General features: G+C 33.7%; 1 protein-coding gene across 1 annotated transcript in view; it reads right to left on the bottom strand.

Annotated features, from left to right (window-relative positions):
- Positions 1-21,598, bottom strand: part of SLC12A2 (solute carrier family 12 member 2) — a 93,328-nt gene that overhangs the window by 29,163 nt on the left and 42,567 nt on the right. The window contains exons 5-15 of the mRNA XM_036279580.1: positions 20,667-20,806; positions 18,879-18,989; positions 17,003-17,111; positions 13,375-13,502; positions 13,175-13,259; positions 9,489-9,640; positions 6,515-6,622; positions 5,350-5,473; positions 3,976-4,077; positions 2,244-2,399; positions 583-682 (exon numbers count right to left, since the gene is read on the bottom strand). Of these exons, the coding sequence (XP_036135473.1) occupies positions 583-682; positions 2,244-2,399; positions 3,976-4,077; positions 5,350-5,473; positions 6,515-6,622; positions 9,489-9,640; positions 13,175-13,259; positions 13,375-13,502; positions 17,003-17,111; positions 18,879-18,989; positions 20,667-20,806 (1,315 nt within the window). The remainder of the gene's footprint in view (positions 1-582; positions 683-2,243; positions 2,400-3,975; positions 4,078-5,349; positions 5,474-6,514; positions 6,623-9,488; positions 9,641-13,174; positions 13,260-13,374; positions 13,503-17,002; positions 17,112-18,878; positions 18,990-20,666; positions 20,807-21,598) is intronic.

Here is a 21,598-nt window from a genome sequence, read left to right as displayed (position 1 = left end):
TCTCATCGATTATTAAAAACATGTTAAATTACAGAACAGTTATTAAATGGATAACTGATCAATAAATTATTAAGATAAAATATAAAGTCATCTATAGAGAAAAACAGTAATAAATACTCTATATTCTCAAGCATTGACTCTATTGTTAACACTGATTTCCAGTTAGTCAAGGATGAGAAAGATGCAACTAACATGAACATATTTACTGCCTTAAAAAAATTATTAAATAAGGTATGTCAAAAATCTCTATGGCTCTCAGACTTAGTAGTTATAGACCACTGATATGACTTCAATGTCCACAGAGAGGATACCTACCATTTAAGTCTTCAAATGAGAACTCTAAAAACTTTCACAACATTTTTGTAAAATAGATAATTTATCTCTTTGTAAAATTTGATAACTAAAGAACCTCAACCTTGTTCTTAAATAAATTGCCCAAGTCCAAACAAAAAAACAAAAACAAAAATATATGCTTTTAGAGAACTTTTCATGAAATATCAGCATATAAAAACGTTACTGAACAATAAGCGGATAACTGATTGCCACCTAAGGCAAATGTTTCTATTTTGCCTTATCACTTACCTGAAGTTCTTCACGTGGTCTTCCACTCCAGAAAGGCGAATGGAATGCTGCAGTGCACTCAGGTAAGTCAGGGCTTGCGTGGAGGATCCCCAGTTCACATCTGTGGGGAGACAGTGTTCATGCCGCAGAACACCAACATTAACAACCAATCAGTAACTAACCTGAGATACACAGAGAAGTAAACAATGCTTTCACATTTAAAAAGTTGATTGCTAAAATAAACTATTATAGTTGGAACTTTTAATAGTTCACGTTCATAGCATGACATTAAGACAATGCTAATCTGAACTATAATTGCATTTAAAGAAAAAGTACAATTTAGAAGAGACTGAGTTGACAGGGTTGTAGACATGCTATACATGCAATTCAAAAGATTTTCATAAATAAAAAAAATATTTTAAAATTATTGTTTATATAGCCAAAAGTTAAAAGGGAAAGAGGCAGCTCTCTAAATGTTAAGTACTATAAATAGTACTTAATAGTACTCAACCGTTTTAAGTTATTTGAATAAGCAAATTATTTTCTTATTGAATAAACAGCCTACACATAAATGATGATTTTAGGTATTTGTTATTTTAGACTTAACAGGCATATTGGAGCAATGATTACTTCTAAGATGGTTAAAATAATGCCTTCTTTGTCCTTTTCATTTCTAAAGCCACCACTCTAAGCCAAACCTCATCATGTAGTATCAGAATTACAACACGTTTCCCTGCGGTTTTAAATGACTACACGGCAGCTACTCTTGTTATCTCTTCTTAATCTAGTCTATTGGGCCTAAAATTTTCAAACCTATATCATTGGATCTTTCTCCTGTATTACAGGTTACCATAGTGAATAGTGGACCAATCCTAATGTATCTTAGCATCATCTTCCTATGTGAAGATATACCTACAGTTATCAATAAGACACAATCTAGGTAATTTTTTACTATTTCCAACTAAAAACATGTTTGTCCAATTTTCCCTGCCACATAGTAAGCTAGTGGGAAGATACTATGTCTTCTGGTATTGTGTGAATTCCATGGGACGTATTACAGTAGGTACTAAGACCATATGCATGCTTATTAAGCTAACTGCTACTACAGTACTACAAATCTAACCCTTTCAAAGAATAACTTTAAAATCTTTTGAGTGCAATGGAATGTTAACTATATGACTTCATTATTTTTCCACCAATAGGATTTAAAAAAATTTTTTTAATCCTCACCCGAGGACATTTTTTCTTTTTTTTTTTCAGATATAGAGAAAGGGAGAGAGAGGAAGAGAGAGAGAGAGAGCAACATCGACGTGAAGGGACACATCGAGTGGCTGCCACCCTCATGACCAACCAGGGCCGGGGACAAACTGCAACCGAGATACGCTGTGCCCTTAGCGGGAACCGAACCCGGGTCTCTCTGGACCACAGGCCGGCGCTCTAACCACTGAGAAAATAGGCCAGGGAGGATTAAATTTAATTTATGGGTAAGAATGGAATTCCATAGAATAAAATGCCTTGTTGTAATTGTTTCATAAAAACTACATGTATTGGAAATAAAATATTTGAAGTTTTATGCAAAGTAGTACCATTTAAATATATAAAAGAAGATGCTTAGATATGAAAAACAACAAAGAACTTCTAGATGTTTCTAGCTTGAAATATTAAATAGAAAAGGTACTGACCTGGTTTTTTGTAGGTAACGTAAATATACAACCCAAGGACTATCACGTATGTCAGCAGTGCAGCCCACCAATTAATGACAAACATCACTATGCAACAAAGAATTGCTCCAATAAGTGATATCCACATATTGTAGTATTTAAATGCAGGACGCCATCCTATCAATAACAGATAAAAGAGATAAATACAAGTCTCTCACATACCTCATTTGCTTTAGACTATGATTCATATGTACACACAAAATAACTTTCTTTGTGGCTGCTACAGAGAGAGGATTTTAAATAGTAAGCATAAGGCTAATACATAACAGTAAAGTCATAGATATAACTTCACGATTCGTGATGACCATGAAAAGGGTACATCTATTTATTTATACACTGTCCTATCTTACTAGTTCTGTATCCAATCAACTCTACCAAAAAAGTGTAAATCAACCTACCCTAATGAACACTAAAAACTAGAGAAGGTTTTTAAAAAGAAGTTTAAATTGAATCCTAAATAGTGCGGTGCCTTTCCTTCCTGATTTGTAGTATGAGACATATCCATATTCTAATGAATATACCAAACACTTCGAACAAAATTTTCTTGAGAATTGTTAAAAATGCATCTACTTGCTAAAAAACAAAAACAAAAAACCAGCTAAGAATTAATTATAGAAACGTATCTTTCCATTTGGTGAAGTATTTATGAGTTAAGTTTCCTCACCTGAGGATATTTTTCTATTTATCTTCAGATAGAGTGGGAAGGAGAGAGAGGTAGAGAGAAACATTGACACGAGAGGGACACACTAACTGGCTGCCTCCCGCATGACTCGACCAGGGCCGGGGCGAACCTCAACCAAGGTACATATATGGCCCTTGACTGGAATTGAACCCAAGACTCATTTGTTCGTGGGCCGATGCTCTACCATTGAGCTAAACCGGCCAGGGCAAATTTACAATATTTTTTAAATTAAACTTAATGTTGAGATAATTATAAATTCACACAAAATTCTAGGAAAAGTGAGAGATTCCAGGTACCCTTACCTTGTTTCCCCCCATTATAACATCTTTCAAAATGATACTACATGGTATCAAATTAAAGAAGAGTCCAACACAAAGATCTCTGTGTTGCCCTTTTAAATCCACACCCATTTCTAAAATTTATATTCTTCAAGTAAAATCTGAAACTAAGATATCATGTCCTAAGTTTCCGCCCTTGATTCTTTCCTGTTCTGAGAGATTGTTAGATCCTAAAGGGAACAGTGCTTTTGTTCCCTTCCCTGATGTCCAACTGGTGTCCTGATTTATAACAAAACTCCCATAACAAAAAGTATTTTCAGTTGATAAAGACCCCTTATTAGAACTTCACAGAATTCATTGTGTTAAAAAAATATTTCCAGACAGGTTAACTATATCATAATATTCTTAAAACTGAAAGAAAAAGCAGCTAAACAAACAATAAAAACAAACCAAAAAAAAGCAAAATAATTCTTTCACAGTGCTGGTCAGTATCTGGGAGTAATGCTATCATTTAAGATGGCATTACTTGAAAACAAAAACAGCATATTACCAGTAAACTTCATGATAATGAGATCTTTAAAGACTCATTTAATTTGACTCAACTATAAAGGCAGACTGAATCATTAATGAGCTAATCCCACACATACTATCTTTTAAAATGTGTTATAGTTTTATTTCCTCTAAAATCAAAGATGTTACTACATTTAAAAAACTTTAAAAAGTATAAAATCACCTGGAGATTTTGCAAGTGATGCATGGAATACTGAGAAATTGATCAATGCATAGGACGCAAGGAAGAAGTTAGAGATAATTGGAGCAATAACATTCAGTTCAGCTGCAAAAGAAACAAGGTATATTTACTGACATACCAGACATTTTTAACTTTTCAAAATTATTTCAAACCTTTAGATAATGGCCTAATGCTACTCTCATATCGGCCATCCTGATTTAGTAAATACATTTTGCCATATATACTTCATGTACTTTACTTATCAGAAATCAAACCTTATGTACAGTTGAAACCTTTGTATATTATCACTCTTCCAAAGCTGATATATTCTTTTTCAAATGCTATATAGTTTTACTACATATGTATATTGCCAATCAGCATTATGTAGTATTGTTTTGGGTATTTTAAAACTTACACAATGGGGGTGGGGGGTGGGGGGTGGGGAGAAGAAATGTCAATGGGAGGAAAAGGAGGAACATCTCCAATTAAAAAAAAAAAGTTACATAGCCCTGGTCAGTTTGGCTCAGCGGTTGAGTGTCAGCCTGCGGACAAGACTGTCTCGGGTTTGGTTCCCGCTAGGGGCACGTACCACAAAAAAAAAAAAAAAAGTTACATAAATAGTATCATACTATATGCATCATTTTGCAATTTGATTTTACATTTTTTATATTTGAAGTTTATCCACATGATATATGAAAACCAAGTTCATTCCTTTTTTACTGCTGAATATTATTCTGCAGTTTCATTCTTCCACTGATAGGTATTCATGTTGCTTCCATTTTTTGCCATTATAATAATAGTAAAAACATTCTTGTATATGGGCATATATGCAAGTTTCTGTAGGGTACATAACCCTAAAGAGAATTGCTAGATCGTGGGAAACTTTACTAAATGTTGCCAGTTTGTTCTCAAAAACCAGCTATACAAAATACATCCCTAGCATTACATGAGAGTTAGTTTCCACACCTGGTGGTATAATCAAACTTTTAATAAAAGTTGAATGTCTTCTTTAGCAGGTAAAACCCATTAGCTCACTGGTAATCAGGGGCAAACTGCCAAAGAGCAGATCAGTAGAGGTCCTACTTTCAGGGAAGACGCTAAAATCCTTATGTTATTATTGTATTTGTTTTAGGGACAAGAACCTAAGAATTCTTTCTACCTGTAATGGAAACTTAGTGATAGTAATAATTTTAGAAAATTAGAAATTTAGAAAATTATTTGCAGTAATTTTTAAACACTCTTTCATTTGATCAGAAAGAAACTAACTTAGTATACATTAGGCAAAGTAACATTGCTTATTATTTAATAAATCAGTGTTTAGAGTTAATATTATAAATGTACCACAATCTACATCAGCAAACCATTTATTTGACTAACCAATTAAGATGAATCCAAGTGCAATTAAGAATGTTAAGAGGTAACCACGAAGAGGTTCATTATTTTTCCCATAACCTTTAGCAAACATCTGGAAAGCTGGGTAGATGTTGTCCTTACATAGAGCCTAATAAGGAAATGTAAACAATAAAATGAAACATTCTGAAATCAGACATACAGATTTGCTTACAGTTACAACAGGTTAATCAGGAATGGAACCCATGTTTCTAATTCTTGGTCCTCTTTCTTTCCCCCCATCTCACATTGCTTCACCTACAAACTATAAGGGAGATCCAAACATTTCGAGAATCAGGAAGGATATAGAATATCACAAGTTTTTATCTACTTTACTCCACTCCCATGCTGAAATTCTTTTATGAAGAAGGAATCAGAAAAGCAGCATACAAACAGAAGAAATTTGGAAGCTTGAGAAGTATGACAGAGGTGAGATCTACTTTACAGCAAGTCCAAATGTTAAGACTTAAAGCAAAAATTCTAATTATAGAACTTAATAATTTTTCTTTAAACAATGTTGAAAACTGTTTTAAGAAATACATTCTACATCTTTACTGTACTAACTGACTACAATTACAACATTAAGAAAACTGCAAAAATCAACACCTTCTGCATTTGATTTAGTAATAAAAAGTATTTCCTATTCAGTATTGGCTATTCATTTAATACTTATCAAAGGGAGATAATGTCTATCTTATTCATCATTATACTCTGAATACCTGACACAATGTGTAGCACATATTAGGCATTCAAATACTTGTAAAATAAAAAATTTTGGCCAGCATCATACTATTGGAAACATGCTATTTAATTCTTCTGATTTATGGTCTTGGACCATACTCTTTGTCCTTGGTAAGAGACATTATGAAAATTGATGCCAACAGAGTATGTAAAAAAAAACACAAAAATTCATCTCTACTTCCAGAAACATGACTACATTCTAACAGTACGTAAATGCACAAATATTTTTATAAATATACATACTCATATTCATATGCATAAAATTAAATATACCAGTCTTGATATATGTGTGTATATTATATACATATGGGATTGAAAGAAGCAAATAATTTTAAAATATTAACAATCTCAGATTAAAATATAAACATTAAATTCCCCTTTTAATTAAAGCTTGTAGTGTGAAAATACTTACCTGAAATATTTTGGGAGCACTCACAAGGGATGCTAATGCAGAAGAAAGAGTGGCTGAAAAGATACCTGCAGAAATTAATGGGGCAAATCCTGACACCATGCTCATCACCTTAAAAAAAGTGATAAAAATGGAAAAATAAGTCTTACAATAAAAAAAAAAAATACAATACTATGTATCATTATTATTCTAACAAAGAAGACTGATAGTGGTGGAAATTTGATGATAATACTAATAAACAATAATTGTTACATGCATTGAAAATTCAAAAACAGATCTACCACTAGCCCTTTTTTTTAAAAAAATATTTTTATGTTGTAAAATTTCAAAGGCACACAATGACAGACAGAAGAGCATATTAAACCACCAAGCATCCATCACCCCGTTTCAACAATGACCAACTCAGCGCCAATCCCCACATTATTGTGAGTCAAACCACAGATATCATTTCATGTATAAATGTTTCAGCATTTACCTCTAATAGGTAAGAATTTATAAAAACTTACTGCAAAGTCACTATCACAGCTTAAAAACTAAATAATTCCTTTGCAGCACCAAGTAGTCAATCAGCAAATTTCCCAAACTGTTCCTCTCCTCTTGCTTTCAAAATGGTTTGTGCAAATCAGGGTTCACAAAAGAATTATACTTTACATTTGATGCAAAATTGACACCAGCAACATTACTTACAACCATAGCCTTTCATCTTTCATGTTTTGAGGAAAAAAATTACATTTTCTCCTCTTCTATCACCTCAAATTGAGGTAAATAATGCTCCCTGTTTAGCATCTGAAAACACTACTTGCCAGTTTCCTGTTTTCCAGTTATATATTTACCCAATAACCTCTATATTTCCTACCATTTTATGGTAAAATATGAGTAGCAAGAATAATAAGAGCATCAATATTGATAACATCAGTGTTGTCCACAATACATAGTGGAAACAAAGAAGGATGGTTTTGTCTCTAAAAAGAAGAAAAATGACAAAAGTCTAAAAAAAGGTAAAAACGTGGCAAATGAAATGAATGGTGAAATTCTGTGTGTTAGGTGTGTGTGTGTTGATTTAGGGTTCTAGAACGTCTTCGGGGCACAGACTTGAACATAGATTTAAAAAAAGGAGGTTGCATACCAAGCAGAGTGAAGCAGCAAAATCAAGGACAGAGCAGGGTCAGCATGTATGCATGTAGACGTACACAAACACACCATGACCAGACTCCAATCCAAATGGAGGGCAGTGGGATATAAGTCTGAGTATGACGTGCTCTGACTGAGAACAAAGAAGCTCACATTTTGTTTATTAAACAAAGATGAGTCAAGGTTTCAAAGGACATTAAAATGTAGAACTAGAATAAGAAACATAAATATATATATATATATATAATATAGAGAGAAACTTAAAAATTTAAGACAAATAAGCTGGGCCAAATCACTTTTCCTCCTGAAGTATGAAAAATAAGAAAAGTCAATTATATGTAAGACAGCATTATAAAATGTAGCTTTGTATATATTTCATGACGGAGACCTCAACTTATGCACTCCTCTGTTATGTGCTATCCTCCATTCTTCATTCTCTAAATGATATGCATTTTATATTTTAAAAGGACTTTTTCCCATTTTGTATCACTTTACAAAGCAGTTTTTAAAAATTTACTTAAATTAGAAAAAAAGCTTTATACAAAACTCCTCTTTGCCTGAATGAGTCCATACTAGACTTGATAAAGACAACACACTATTCTATTTTAAGGCAGCAACACAGAAATCTGATTGGCATTTCAGTAAGAGACCAGCATTTGTGGCTTCCATACACAATATCAATGTCAGAATTGGCCTGAATCATTAGCTGGACATGAATACTTTCTTTCATTCCTACGATTCTGCCTAGTCTTGTGACCAGCAAAAACAAACTTCTGTTACATAATTGGGTTCAATATTCAGAACCACTAAAAGCGCAGTCAATGGCTTAAAACTATACAATAGAAAATAATGCCATTAAAATTTTAAGTTCCAAAAATTTGTTATGAAATGTATATATTCTACATAAATTTTATACTGTTCTGCAATACATTAAATCCTCAACTGTTCTGCTTATTGTGTTTACATAATATTGAGACACTAGGAAGCACAATTTTTATTTTTTATATATAATTAATAGAATCATCTATTATATAAATTTACCATGCAATATTTTGTTTAAGTCTAGTAAACATGTCAACTCTCCCCAAATTGACATACAAGTTTAAAGCAGTTTCTGTTACAATCCCTAGCCCAGCCGGTGTGGCTCAGTGGATAAAGTGTTGTCCCATGGAATGAGAGGCCCCAGTTCGATTTCCATTAGGGGGCATGCAGGAGGCAGCTAATTCAATGTTTCTGTCTCTCTCTCCCTTCCTCTCTCTTAAAAATGAAAGAAAAAAAAAAATCAAAGCATATTAAAAAAAGAAAACATTTTAAAAAAAATCCCAGCAAGACTTTTTGTAGATAGAATAAAAACATAAGATTATTCTAAAATTTACATGGAAAATCAAAGTAACTAAAATAGCTAAAACAATTTTGAAAGAGGATAAAATGGGAAAAATGAATAAACTTAACTTTAAGACTTATGATATAACTACAGTAATCAAGAACGTATGCTGTACATTCGGAGGAATAGACACACAGATCGGTGGAACAGAGAATCCAGGAACAGATTCAACAAAACATGACCATGTGTGCGATCTTCTGATGCTTCTCTCCTTCATGAAACAGTATATATATACTGTTACCCTTGGGGGTCCTTTAGTTCTTGCCATGGCTTCAGATTTTACCCTTTCATATTTTTCTGTTTGTCCAATTAGTTACCTACAGTCTTTAAAAAAAAATCTAGGTATAACATAAGAACAGTCCTCCTTTCTAAGTTACTGCCTACTCTGAATGATTGGATTTAATAGCAGTCTGACCTCTAGATAAATATAAAATGTGTACATAACATAAATTTGATGCTCACCTGGAAGTTGTTCATTAGGCCATAGGAACAAGGATTGTTTTCACAATAAGAAAAGTCAAAGTTTAATTTGCAGGCTGCAGAAGTACAGTTTGTTAGCTCTGTCACAATAGTGTCATTAATGTTCCCAGTGGCATCCCGAACAACACAAGAACCTGAAGCACAAGTGACAATGAGAACAAATAGTATAGCTAAAGCTTACATTCATTTCAAATTATCTATACCCATAAAGAAATTATGATACTGACATATACACTTGCTTATATTAGCACATTTACATGGAACAGAATTTGGAAAGCATCCTTGTCCCTAATATTTTAGTGAAGCGGAATCTTATAAAGAGTAGTATTTACACATATACACTTACCAAGCTTGGAAAATATAGTTGTTTATAAATGGTATATTAGAAAAACTATTTCCTGGCCTCTTTGGTTAAGACATCCATAAGCAAACATAAAAACCTTATGCTGAAAGAGTTCCAAATGGCAGAAGTATAGCGTGTCCCCCAAAAAATGTATAAACAAAACAAGTGTAATTATAAAGTCAGTGTTTATCAAAATACATTTCATTTTCAAAATGTAATAGAATTTCACTGGCCGGTTTGCTAAGTGGTTAGAGCATTGGCCTGCCAACCAGAGTCCTGGGTCCAGTTCCCACTAAGGGCATGTACCTCAGTTGCAGTTTGTCCCTGGCCCCGGTTGCGGTCGTGTGGGTGGCAACCACTCGATGTCTCTCTCTCACATATGTTTCTCTATCTCTTCCTCCCTCTCTCCCTCCCACTCTATCTGAAGATAAATGCAAAAATGTCCTTGGGTGAGGATTAAAAAAAAAAAAAAAATGCAATAGAATCTACAGACACCTGTATTTTTCCTATACTTCAAATATTTTATATTTGAAACCTGCCAAACATCAGACTTCAGTAATATCTTCTGTACAGGAAAACTATTTGAACATTAATGAACCATAATTCCATTTAAACCTTTGTCTCAAATAAGTCTACCCTGATATTAAAAAAATATATGGTATCTGAGATTTGCTTAAAAGTAACCTATGGGGCAGAGTGAATGGGGATAGATGAAATAAGATTAACCATGTAGTGATAATTCTTGAAAACTTTTTTGTGCCTGGGTTATAGTTATACTAGGCTCACTAGAAAATGTTCTCTACTTCTGTGCAAAATTGAAAACTCCCATAATAAACATTTAAAAAGTTTTCTTGAAGAAAGTGATTCATTATTTGAAATAACATATGATGTGCAATAGGTAATTACCATTCCTTAGAGCTCATATATTTTTACTTCTAAAGCATTTTAACACTACTATCGCATCATATATGAGGTAAAATAGGCAAATTTTAGAGCAAAGACTGAACAATAAAGGAAAAATTAAGTCTGAAGGGGAGAATATTTTAATGACCAGACATACTGCACATAGTCCTTTTTTTGTTTTGTTTTGTTTTAGAGAGAGGAAAAAGGAGAGGGAACAAGAGAAACATTGACATGAGAGAGAAACATCGATTGGTTGCCTCCATACATACCCTGACGGGGGACTGAATCTGCAACCTAGGCAAGTGCTGTGACCGGGAATTGAACCTGTGACCTTTTGGTACACATGACAATGCTCAACCAACTGAGCCACACTGACCAGGGCTACACACAGCCCTTAAATTTCTTCTAAATTTCAGAGCAGTGTTTGTAATCATGGGTGAGGGTAGGGGGGTGGGTGTGAGGGGAGAATCAAGCCCTAAATCTAGGTCTAAAGCAGTTATGATTTTATGTTTCATATTCCAAAATATGTTTTGGGGGAAAAAGGCTCCATTGCTTTGAACTAGTTACATAACCACTGGTGAAGAGGCAGTCTTTACTGGTTCAGCCACTGAACATCAGGGAGATAGGGCTACTCCTATTGCTCCAAGGGATAATGTGGACAGAACAAAATGAGTGCAGGCACCAGTAGTGTTAGAGGGTCAGAAACAAATAGAAAACACTTACCTGCTATAACAAGTCAGTATTTTCCAATTTGAAATATAATTAGTTATATCATTTATTTAATTAAAATTAAATTAGCTTTAGTTTATGTATGAAATATATAAGAATGCTAAGTAGAAACTTTTAAGGGAACAAAAATATTTTGGTAAGATTATAAATAAAATATAGTTCATTTGTTTTTAAAAAATGAGATATATGTATGGATTTTAAGGCTAAATAAAATCCAATTCCTTTTTAAAATTTTAATTTAGCCCACTATAATAATATTGATTAGCATTTCTAACTCTTGTTTAGTAAAATTTCAAAATTACGTTTACGCAAATTAGCAGCAGAGTTTGTAAAAACAGTTGTCATTACTTCCCCAAAATGAATGAATATATGGCAACAATGAAATTTTCTTACTGAAGTACTTACTACAGAAAGCTTGTACTTCATAGTCTATGAATTTAGAGTTTGTGATTTTTTAAATTGCTATTAAAATAAGACTGACTCTTGCAATATGCTTAAAACATTTAACTTTAAAATTTGAATTGGAGTTTATACATTAAAAACAATGCTTACATTTCAAGAATATATGTTTCCTGGGTAAAGTATATAGTTTCATGAAAGTGTAATAAATTTGAGACAATTCCCCTCATCACTTCATGCAAATTATATGTAAATTAACAATTAAATTTTTTTCTGAACTAGAATGTCTAGTTAAAGAACCTGCGATTAGAAACAGCCTTTAAAAACTTTATTTAAAAAACAAATAAACCAAAACCCACTTTGCAATGAAAATAATTCTTTAAAGCAAGCACCAGTTATCCTTGGTAGTGAAATCTCTAAGCTTCAATTCCATTATCTATAAAACAGTGATTTTAGAGTCTGGTTGACCACTTAAGTCCTTTCAAGTTCTAAAATGCTATGAATCCATAAATGTAAAAATATAAACACTATTTTCATTCAATTTATTAAAACTTTAGTAAATTTTTCATTCAATGTAGTATGCCCTGTTCATCAAAATCAGTTTTTATGGTAAAAAAAAATGCTGGGCACTGTTTAGTAAGATTATGAGAAAATACTAAATAACCACCATAAACCAAACTAGTCAAGAATTTGTAAAGATTAGAGAGTTAAATGCATTTTTTTCACATAAAAACAGTATTTTCTATAAATATACCTCAGTGAAATTTAAGAGTTTTCGGATAAGATTTTATATAATTTTCTAACTTACTATAATTAATTAAAATTTTGGAGAAGGAGCAATAGAGTATTTGGTGATTTAGATAATATCTATAAAAATCACTACTAGTTTACTTAAAACTGTTTTTCTTTTCTTTATTTTTTTTTATCCTTACCTGAGAACATTTTTCCATTTTATGTTCAGATAGAGTGGGAAGAAGAGAGAGAGAGAAACATCTATGTGAAAGGGACACATCGAGTGGCTGCCTCCTACAGGACCCAACCAAGGCCAGGGACAAACTGCAACCGAGACACATGCCCTTAGCAGGAACTGAACCCTGGTCTCTCTGGACCGCAGGCCAATGCTCTAACCTCTGAGCCAAACCAGCCAGGGCCTTAAAACTGTTTTTAAATTAAAATATGCAACACCATACCTCTTTATTGAGATATTTCTGAATTTAAAAATGTTATGAAATAACTATTTATAGTATGTACACAACAAAATTTCTGAAACATAAAGAAATATAAGGCTATTTACCTACAGATACTGCAATTCCTACGTAAACCATCGTGGTAATTAAAATGGCTAAGAGTGTTCCTTTGGGTATGGCTGACTGAGGATCCTAGAAGACAAGAAGATTTTTTTTAAAGTGTACCTTTAAAAATAAATATATGTATATCATTTTTAATATATAATCAAATGTAGTGCTTTTTAATATAAATCAATACAGTACTTACTGCAAGATCACCTGAGATATTTGCTCCAGCCAGAATACCAGTTGCAGCAGGAAAAAAAATGGCAAAGACAGAAAAAAAAGTCTCTTCATTTCGAAAATCTGGTCCAAAGTTCTCATTAAATATTTCAGCTGTAAAGAGCAAAATATTTTTGGCAATTAATAGACGGCAGATTAGATCACAATAATTTAGGTCAACAGTAAGTGGTATGTATGATCCCCGACATTTCTTCAGTTCAAGTAACTAAAAAACTCTTGAATACTTCCTAATTCACATATTGATATTCCTCTTTTCTTATATGAGGGAATACTTTACAACCAAAATGATGATTTGACCTGGGGCATTCCCTACTATTTTGCATACCTTAATAATCAAGTTTTAAGTACCTCTAACTTGATTGTTAATGCTAGTCCAAATGTAAATCAAAGCATGGATAAACCCCTCAATCTCAGAGGTCAAAGAAATAAGAAAGGAGGTAGGAAAACAAAAGCAACATGATACAAATCTGGAACCTTTTTTTGTTTACATCCAACTTAAATACAATCTGTATAGTGTTCCATATTTCCTAGTGGTAACTTGTTTGATTTTTTGAGGCTATTTTTGGGTCTTCCAGATGATTTTAGCTTAAGCAAATTAGGGAAAGGTCCTTTCTATTTCAACAACAACGAGAGCTTCAACTAGTCCTACCATTTCCATCTATTCTGATAGGTCCTGACACTAAACCAATTAAGAGTCATTTATTTGTCCATCCACCCATCCCCAAGTATCTAAAATGTGCCAGGTCCTGTCCTGAAGCCATCTAGTATATCAAGAGATACAATAGCAAGAAGCTAGACATTTTTCCTTTTATGGAACTTAAAGAGTCCCAATTGGGAGCTACACTGTACGTAAAGAAACAGGTGATTACGAATAACACTAAATGTACTGATGCTGGAAACAGGGTGTTGTGATGAAGAATGATAATTGCCCAGCCAGTGTGGCTCAGTTGATTGAGCGTCGCCCCATGGACTGAGAGTTCCCAGTTTGACTCCCAGTCAGGGCACATGCCCTGGGTCATGGGCTCAATCCTTAGTAGGGAGTGTGCAGCAGGAAGTAGATTGATGTCTCTCTCTCTCATTGATATTTTTATCTCTCTCTCCCTCCCTCTCTCTCTTAAAAAAAAAAAATATATTTTTAAAAAATGAGAGAATCTAATTCAGTGTGGTTACAGAAGGCTAAAGAGCTGTAACTAAGGATACAATACATCAAAAGAGACTTGACTGAGCAAGAATCAGCCAGATGATGATTAGGGGAAAGATTATACCAGGAATAAGAAATGACATTTATAAAGGCGAAAGGAAGAATATAAAGCTCTTATCATAGTAAGGTGGAGAATAAAATCAGGTTGGTAAGATCAGCGGGGGGAGACTATGCAATATTTTAAAGGAGTTTAGATTTTATCCTAAATATAACGAAAAGCCAAGGTAGGCTTAGAAACATGCAAATGACATGATGTGACTAAGGCTTGTGTGGATGCTGTGTGGACAGTGAAGCAAAGGCATCAACATCTGAAGCAGGAAGACCACTGAAGGTGTTATTCCAGTTGTTCGATCTATGAGGGGAGAATAATATACTGATCAGAGAAGGATTAGAAAGTAAAGGAGCAGGTAGGGAACACTGAGATCCTGACTTCTTCCACATACCGTGCTCAAATGGAAAAGTCTGCAAAGGATTAGGAGGAGAGACATCAAATAGGCAGTCTGGAGTTTAAAAGAGATCCAGAATATTCCATGTCAGCCTCTTAATAGCATTTAGCGCCATGAGAATAGACTTCACCAAAGGAAAGAATATAAAGGCCAAGGACACCAGACCTGTGCAATTCTGACATTTAGAGGATAGGAAGAAGAGAAGGGGTAATAGGAGTAACAGACATAGTGACTAGTGGGACATCAAACAAAACAAGAAAAGTATTTCAAGGAGAATGGGACAACTAGGTATAATGTTACTGAGAAGCAGAGGACAAAATACTGCACACTGGACCTAGCAGCATGTGATCATCACCTTGACAGACTACAGCAGATACAGGTCTTTGGTGAAAGAGAGATACTTCTCTTATCAGAAAGAACAAAGAGGAAAAGTGAATCCCTCTATTAGGTAGTCATTTGAACTGACAAGTTTATCAATATAACCTATTTAATACTGACACTGCCTTAGTATAATGAGAGGAGAACCAAGCAGTATCAACTACCAAAAAAGAAAAGTCACATTGCAAAGTATATTTAGATTTATTTACCTCAGACTGAGACAGGCCCAGAAATGCTAACTAAATACAATATAAATTATTGCTACTCTAGCTAACTATGTGATACTTTCATAAGTTGCCAAGGATCTGAAAAAAAAAGGAAATAAAAATTGTGGTCCAGCAGATATCTGCAGATACTTTAAAATCAATTAAAATCATAAACAGAAAATATATTAATTATTAGGAATATTTTTAGATGTAATCATTCACTATTACTTTTAATACTTCTTTTAGAAATAAAAATGACAAAAACAAATGTTCAGAAACATGTACAATGTAAAAAAATTGAAGATCATTCATAATCAGAAAAAATGTCACAAATATAATTTATGATAGCACAAAATACAGAAAATTATGTACCTAACTAATGTTACAAACTTTTACTTCTGGCATGCCCAGTTGACACCTCTTCCCCAATCCAGGAAAAAAGAAATTTAAAGCCCAATTTAGAAGGTGACATGAACTTCAGTAGTCTGAACAAAAATCACACTATCAACCCAGGACTGGTAGGTATAAATAGGCAGGTGTCCTTGGTTAAGTACCTTGAAACAATTCATATCCAAAAAACTGCTGCTCGGCCAACTAAGCCAGGGTCTGACACAGGTTAGACCACCAGTTCTGTTCACATACGATCCAAGGACTGCGTGTTGTGACCAGTCAGCAACCAGAGTCAGGAGAACAAAGCCTTTCCCTTTAGGAGTTTTTGTCAACTGAAGACAGACAGACCTATTACCCTAAATGACAAGCCTCTCTGATGATATTGTAATTATTCTTTCCCACTTCTGTTTAATTTTTGTGCAGATAGGTTCAGAGTTGCTCAATAAAGCGGGGAGTGGGGAGAGATACAGATAGACCCCCTTAGGAAATAATGAGTCAATTTCACCAGTAGTGACAATTAGATTCAGAATTAAAAGTGTTACAGAAGATAAAAACTGTGAAAAATTCTCACATAATTAAAAATACAAACTGTAGAAAAACTTAGAAACTGAAGTTACACAGAAACTAATATTTCTAGTTTCTTTCAGTTTCAGACACTTAGACTGTGTTGTGCTGAAATACAACTACAAGAATGAAAAAGCCATGTCAGAACTAAAGTTACCTTTTTTCAGTAGCACTGATTTTTTTTTATGTTCTATTACCTTTTGTTGCTAATGAAAAGGAAAAATATAAATAACTTTTTACTCCAATTATACCATACATAAAAGATACAAAACTAAACTGAATTGTCAGTTAGCGAGTCACTACATCAAACTCAATTACATTACAAAATAGCTAAAATGTACTAAATTTGTTTACTAATAGAATGGTATAATATGCACCTTCAAAAATATTCTATCCTTTTTTACTTACATTTATAACCAAAGAAACCTTTGGGTTTCTTGCTCTCCAATGGGATAAATGTTCCTATGATGAAATCAGCAATCGCAAGTAGAAGAATCACCAAAAGAACAATCTGAGCCTGGAATTTTAAACATTAAAAATCAGAATCAAAGCTCTTACGTTGTACATTGATTCAGTTCCATGTAGAATATAACTTCCGTGGGGAAAAGTATCTGTCTTGTTTCCTCAGAGCCTCAAACAATGCCAAGTACAGAGTAGGAACTCCATAAACTTTTATTAAATGAATGAACAATCTTTATAGTACTATCCTAGAATGTTCAATACAGTGGGAAAAAAATGGATAGCAAAAGCAGGATGATGCCATATATTTTTGAAATGAATTAATGATGTGCATGCCTTCCCACAAATCATAAAGCACTATAAATTCCAAATCACCATAGGCTTTTCATTCTATATACCATTCTTTCCTGTCCCCTCCACCATACAGTACAACCTGACATGAATGACATATTTGCTACAAATCCAAGTCCAAACACAATGTTGAATATGTGACAGCTACATGAAAAGAAGGAAAAGTATAACAAAAGACAACATCCAGAAGGGAAGTTCAAGTAGCAATGGGACTGGAAGAAAGGAACAATCTATGAGAACTACCATCTCTCTTCTGGTTTTATTGGATATAACTGTCATATAACAATATATTAGTTTCAGTTGTATTATTAGTACAACATAATGATCTAATATTTGTATATGTTGTGAAATGTTCACTACAAGAAGTCTAGTTATATTCATTACTATACAGTTACATATTTTTTCCCTGTGATGAGAACTTTTAATATATACTCTTTTTAACAACTTTCAAATATACAGTGCAGTGTTATTAACTATTGTCACCATGGTTGAACATTACAACCCATGACTTATTTATCACTGCAAGTCTGTACCTTTTGACCCCCTTCACCCATTTTGCTCACCCCTGCCTCTCCTCCTCCACTCTTAACCTCCTAATAAAACTGAGCAGATACTCATCTGTGGGAATAAGGACCACTTATATGGTAATATCCCAGGTAGTATGAAATTGTTTTCAGTAAAGCCAATTTGTTAAATGTACAATTAAGTGATTTAACTTTATACTAATGACTTACATACCATGGAAAAATTATTCTTTCAGACTTTCCTATTTCTGATCTGGTAAATAACCTCATAGCTCATATGCAGCACAAATATGTGATTTTATACAGTGTATAAAGTAAACACAAAGAAACCTGAAGCAACTATGAGTTGTTCAGCAGCATCTTTGCAGATATGCATTATTCAGGAAACAAGAGCTATACTGTGGTATATTCCCACAAAAGTACATGTATTTGGGTTCTCTGCCGACATATTAACATGTGAATTCAGCAATTTTTCCCAGAAGCAATGGTACTGGCTTAGGCAGTCATGATTTCTGAGACTTCAACAGCAACAAGCAAGATTAGCTTCTCTAACCATAGTACTAACTTGAAATTTATTGCCCTCATGTTTATTTTTGAAATTGAACTTTTAAATAAATCACAAAGCCAACAGGTTAATTTGGGCCACCTAATATACCTACCTGAGCATTTCTATATAATATAAATCACAAAATAGGGTGTGGGAGGGGAGGCAGGAAGTCAACAATTTTAAAAGTACTGTGTTTAACTGGATCCTAGACTGATAGGGCTATCTCCAAATATTCCCCGTCTTATCAATTAGAAAATAACATTATACATAAATTTCTCTGAAAATAACTACTTAGAAACTTTCAAAATCTAAAAAAGTTACACATTATAGCATTCCTAAAACAAAAGCTGTAAAAGTCCATATATTAAATATTTACTGATATTCCAGTGCTGTCATTACTTACTTTTGCTTCCCACTCCATTCCAGCTACTGAGATCCCTAAAAGGATCACCACTGTAATGGCTCCAATTATTCGAATATCATTAATTTCATCTATCATAAGAATAGAATGTTCCTAGAAAAAGAAAATTATAACTGTAATAAGCAATATTAGTTATTTTAGATAGTTTTTAATTCTTTTGAAATAGTTTAGAGGTATCACAGTGCCTTACATGTAGAAGTTGAATAAATGCCTATTTAACAAATAGAGAGACCTATGAAAAAGGAATAATATTTACTATTGATGTGTCATTCAAATATCTGATGACATCAAAAATACCAAATTAATAATGCTATATTTAATCAGATGCAGTAAATTAAAAAGGGAATTTCTAACAAGAATTATAATATGACTAAATAGTATTCATAGCTAGGATTTTAAGTAACATAGCAGAAATTGTGCATTCATTGTGATTAGTGAACTCATGTTTTAAATGGTCTTTTAGTTTGCATAAAAAGGGATTAATATACTTTCATGCAGTTGTCCAAAATAAACTGTTCCCATTCTATGAACAAAAAAGGGTTTGTGGTTTAGCATCACTGAAATTAGAAACATATACTAAATTAAACAATAAAAGAACATGAATTCCTATTGATTATATTACTTGCTTAGTTATAGCCCCTTCCTTTCCTTCATCCTTTTGGCCCACGGATGAGGGCAAAGCCAATGTGAGTGTCAGTTTTCAGATTTTATACTTCATAGTGTACCACATACTACTGCAGAAGAAGAGTTACAACAACCTCACACGAACAACTGTCAGTTGAGGTTCCACTCATTTAATAACATTGAATCCTATTTCTGTTCTACTGCTTTAACCATACCCATCCCAATGACTCTTCTCAAACAAGTCCTCTTCCACACTTTCAGAGCAGTATTATCAACTACTTTCTGGACAGCTCTACTTATATACACCTCTGGTTCCTCAAATTAGACACCTATAACTAAATTGTCCTGTGTTCTCTATCTCAAATGGATTAACTTCCATCTATATCTCCAACTCAGAAATCTGTGTATAAACTTGAAGTCCCTCTCTAATTTCTCTCATCCCGTTAATCATCAGTTCACTTACTCACCCACACCTCTCCAGCCCCACTCATCACTGTTTTTAATATAAACCAAACCTCCTCTCCCAGGATAGCTACAACCTTTTAAATGGTCTTCATATACTGTTGTGACCCCTCAATCCATTCTCTATAGACATTTCTTTGTTCTGGTCAGATATTTCTTTAGGTCATGTCTTGGTCCCCAACTCCAATCAAGATACTTTAATAGTAAACAAGACCCTTCCTCACTTGATACTTTTTCCTCTCTCTTGTCTTAAATCTCTTGCCACTTTTGACTCCAGTTGTACAGAAATATTTAGAGTTTTTTAACACACCATATTCCATCCCTTCCAGGCCTGTTTCCTTTTCTTCTATGTTTGCCTCATACCACATCCCCCCTCTCCTATCTGCCTGAAGTCTAGACTGCCTGCCTTGACGCTCCTCTGCCACTCCCATTTCTGGACGGTAAGGTAAGTGATCCCCCTCTGCACTGCCAAGGTCTCCTACAGTTACCCACTTCCGACATTCTACAGTTACCCACTTCCGACATTCTATAATGATTTTCCTCTTTGTCTACTACACACATTGAACTTCTTAAAGGATGAGTTTTGAGTTCATTATTGCTTTCCTAGCATCTAATATGGTGAGTGGCACATAAGCCCTCAATAGAGATTATGGAAAACAAATGACTAGAAGAAAGGTGAATTACCTTAAGCAACTCCACCACAGTTTCTGCAAATCCAACCACATACATAGCAACCGCAACAGCATTGGCAAAAGCGAAGATCAGGCCAATTGCTCCACCAAATTCTGGCCCTAGACTTCTAGATATTAAATAATATGCTCCTCCTAAAAAAAGGAAGAAAGACAACAGTACTTAAAAGTTAGTATTTTAAATGTCCTTCTCCATAATTAGCTGAAGGCTTGAAAAGGACAAAGACAGACCTCTCCCAAGGAAGAAGGAATGCTATAATAGACAACCTTCAGATTTGAACTACATCATCAGCTCTTCTCTGGGTCTACAGACTGCAAGCCCACTGTACAGGTTTTGAACTTCCCAGCCTCTATAATCATGGGAATTAATTCCTTCATATCAATCAACCTCCCTCTCTCTCTCTCTCTCTCTCACACACACACACACACACACACACACACACACCTATTGGTTCTGTTTCTCTGAAGAATGCTAATACAGACATGTTACAAGGTAAATATATAAAAATCCACCATTTTTCCATGTATTACCAATGAACAATTAGAAATTGAAATTTGAAAAAAATCAACCTACAATAGTACTCTAAGACAGGAAATACTTGTCTAAATCGAAAAAAGTATTTGCAAGGCCTGTGTACTGACAACTTAAACCCAAAGGAAAACTAAATAGATGTACCATATTTATGAAATGGAAGACATAGTTAAGATGTTTATTCTCTCCAAATTGATCTCTCTATTGAAGACAATTCCAAACAAAATCCCACCAGGATATTTCACAGAAACTGACAAGGTAATTCTGAAATGTACATGAAAAGGTAAAATAGCCAAAACAGTTTGAAAAATAGCAAAGTTGGAAGACTCAAACTACCCAGTTTCAAGAATTACTATGGAGTACCAAGATATCATGATATTGGATTGAGGAATGAT

This window comes from Molossus molossus, unplaced genomic scaffold (genome assembly GCF_014108415.1).
Source record: "Molossus molossus isolate mMolMol1 unplaced genomic scaffold, mMolMol1.p scaffold_m16_p_3, whole genome shotgun sequence".
In the NCBI taxonomy this organism is placed as follows: Eukaryota; Metazoa; Chordata; class Mammalia; order Chiroptera; family Molossidae; genus Molossus; species Molossus molossus.
This window is presented reverse-complemented; position numbering and strand designations above follow the sequence as displayed.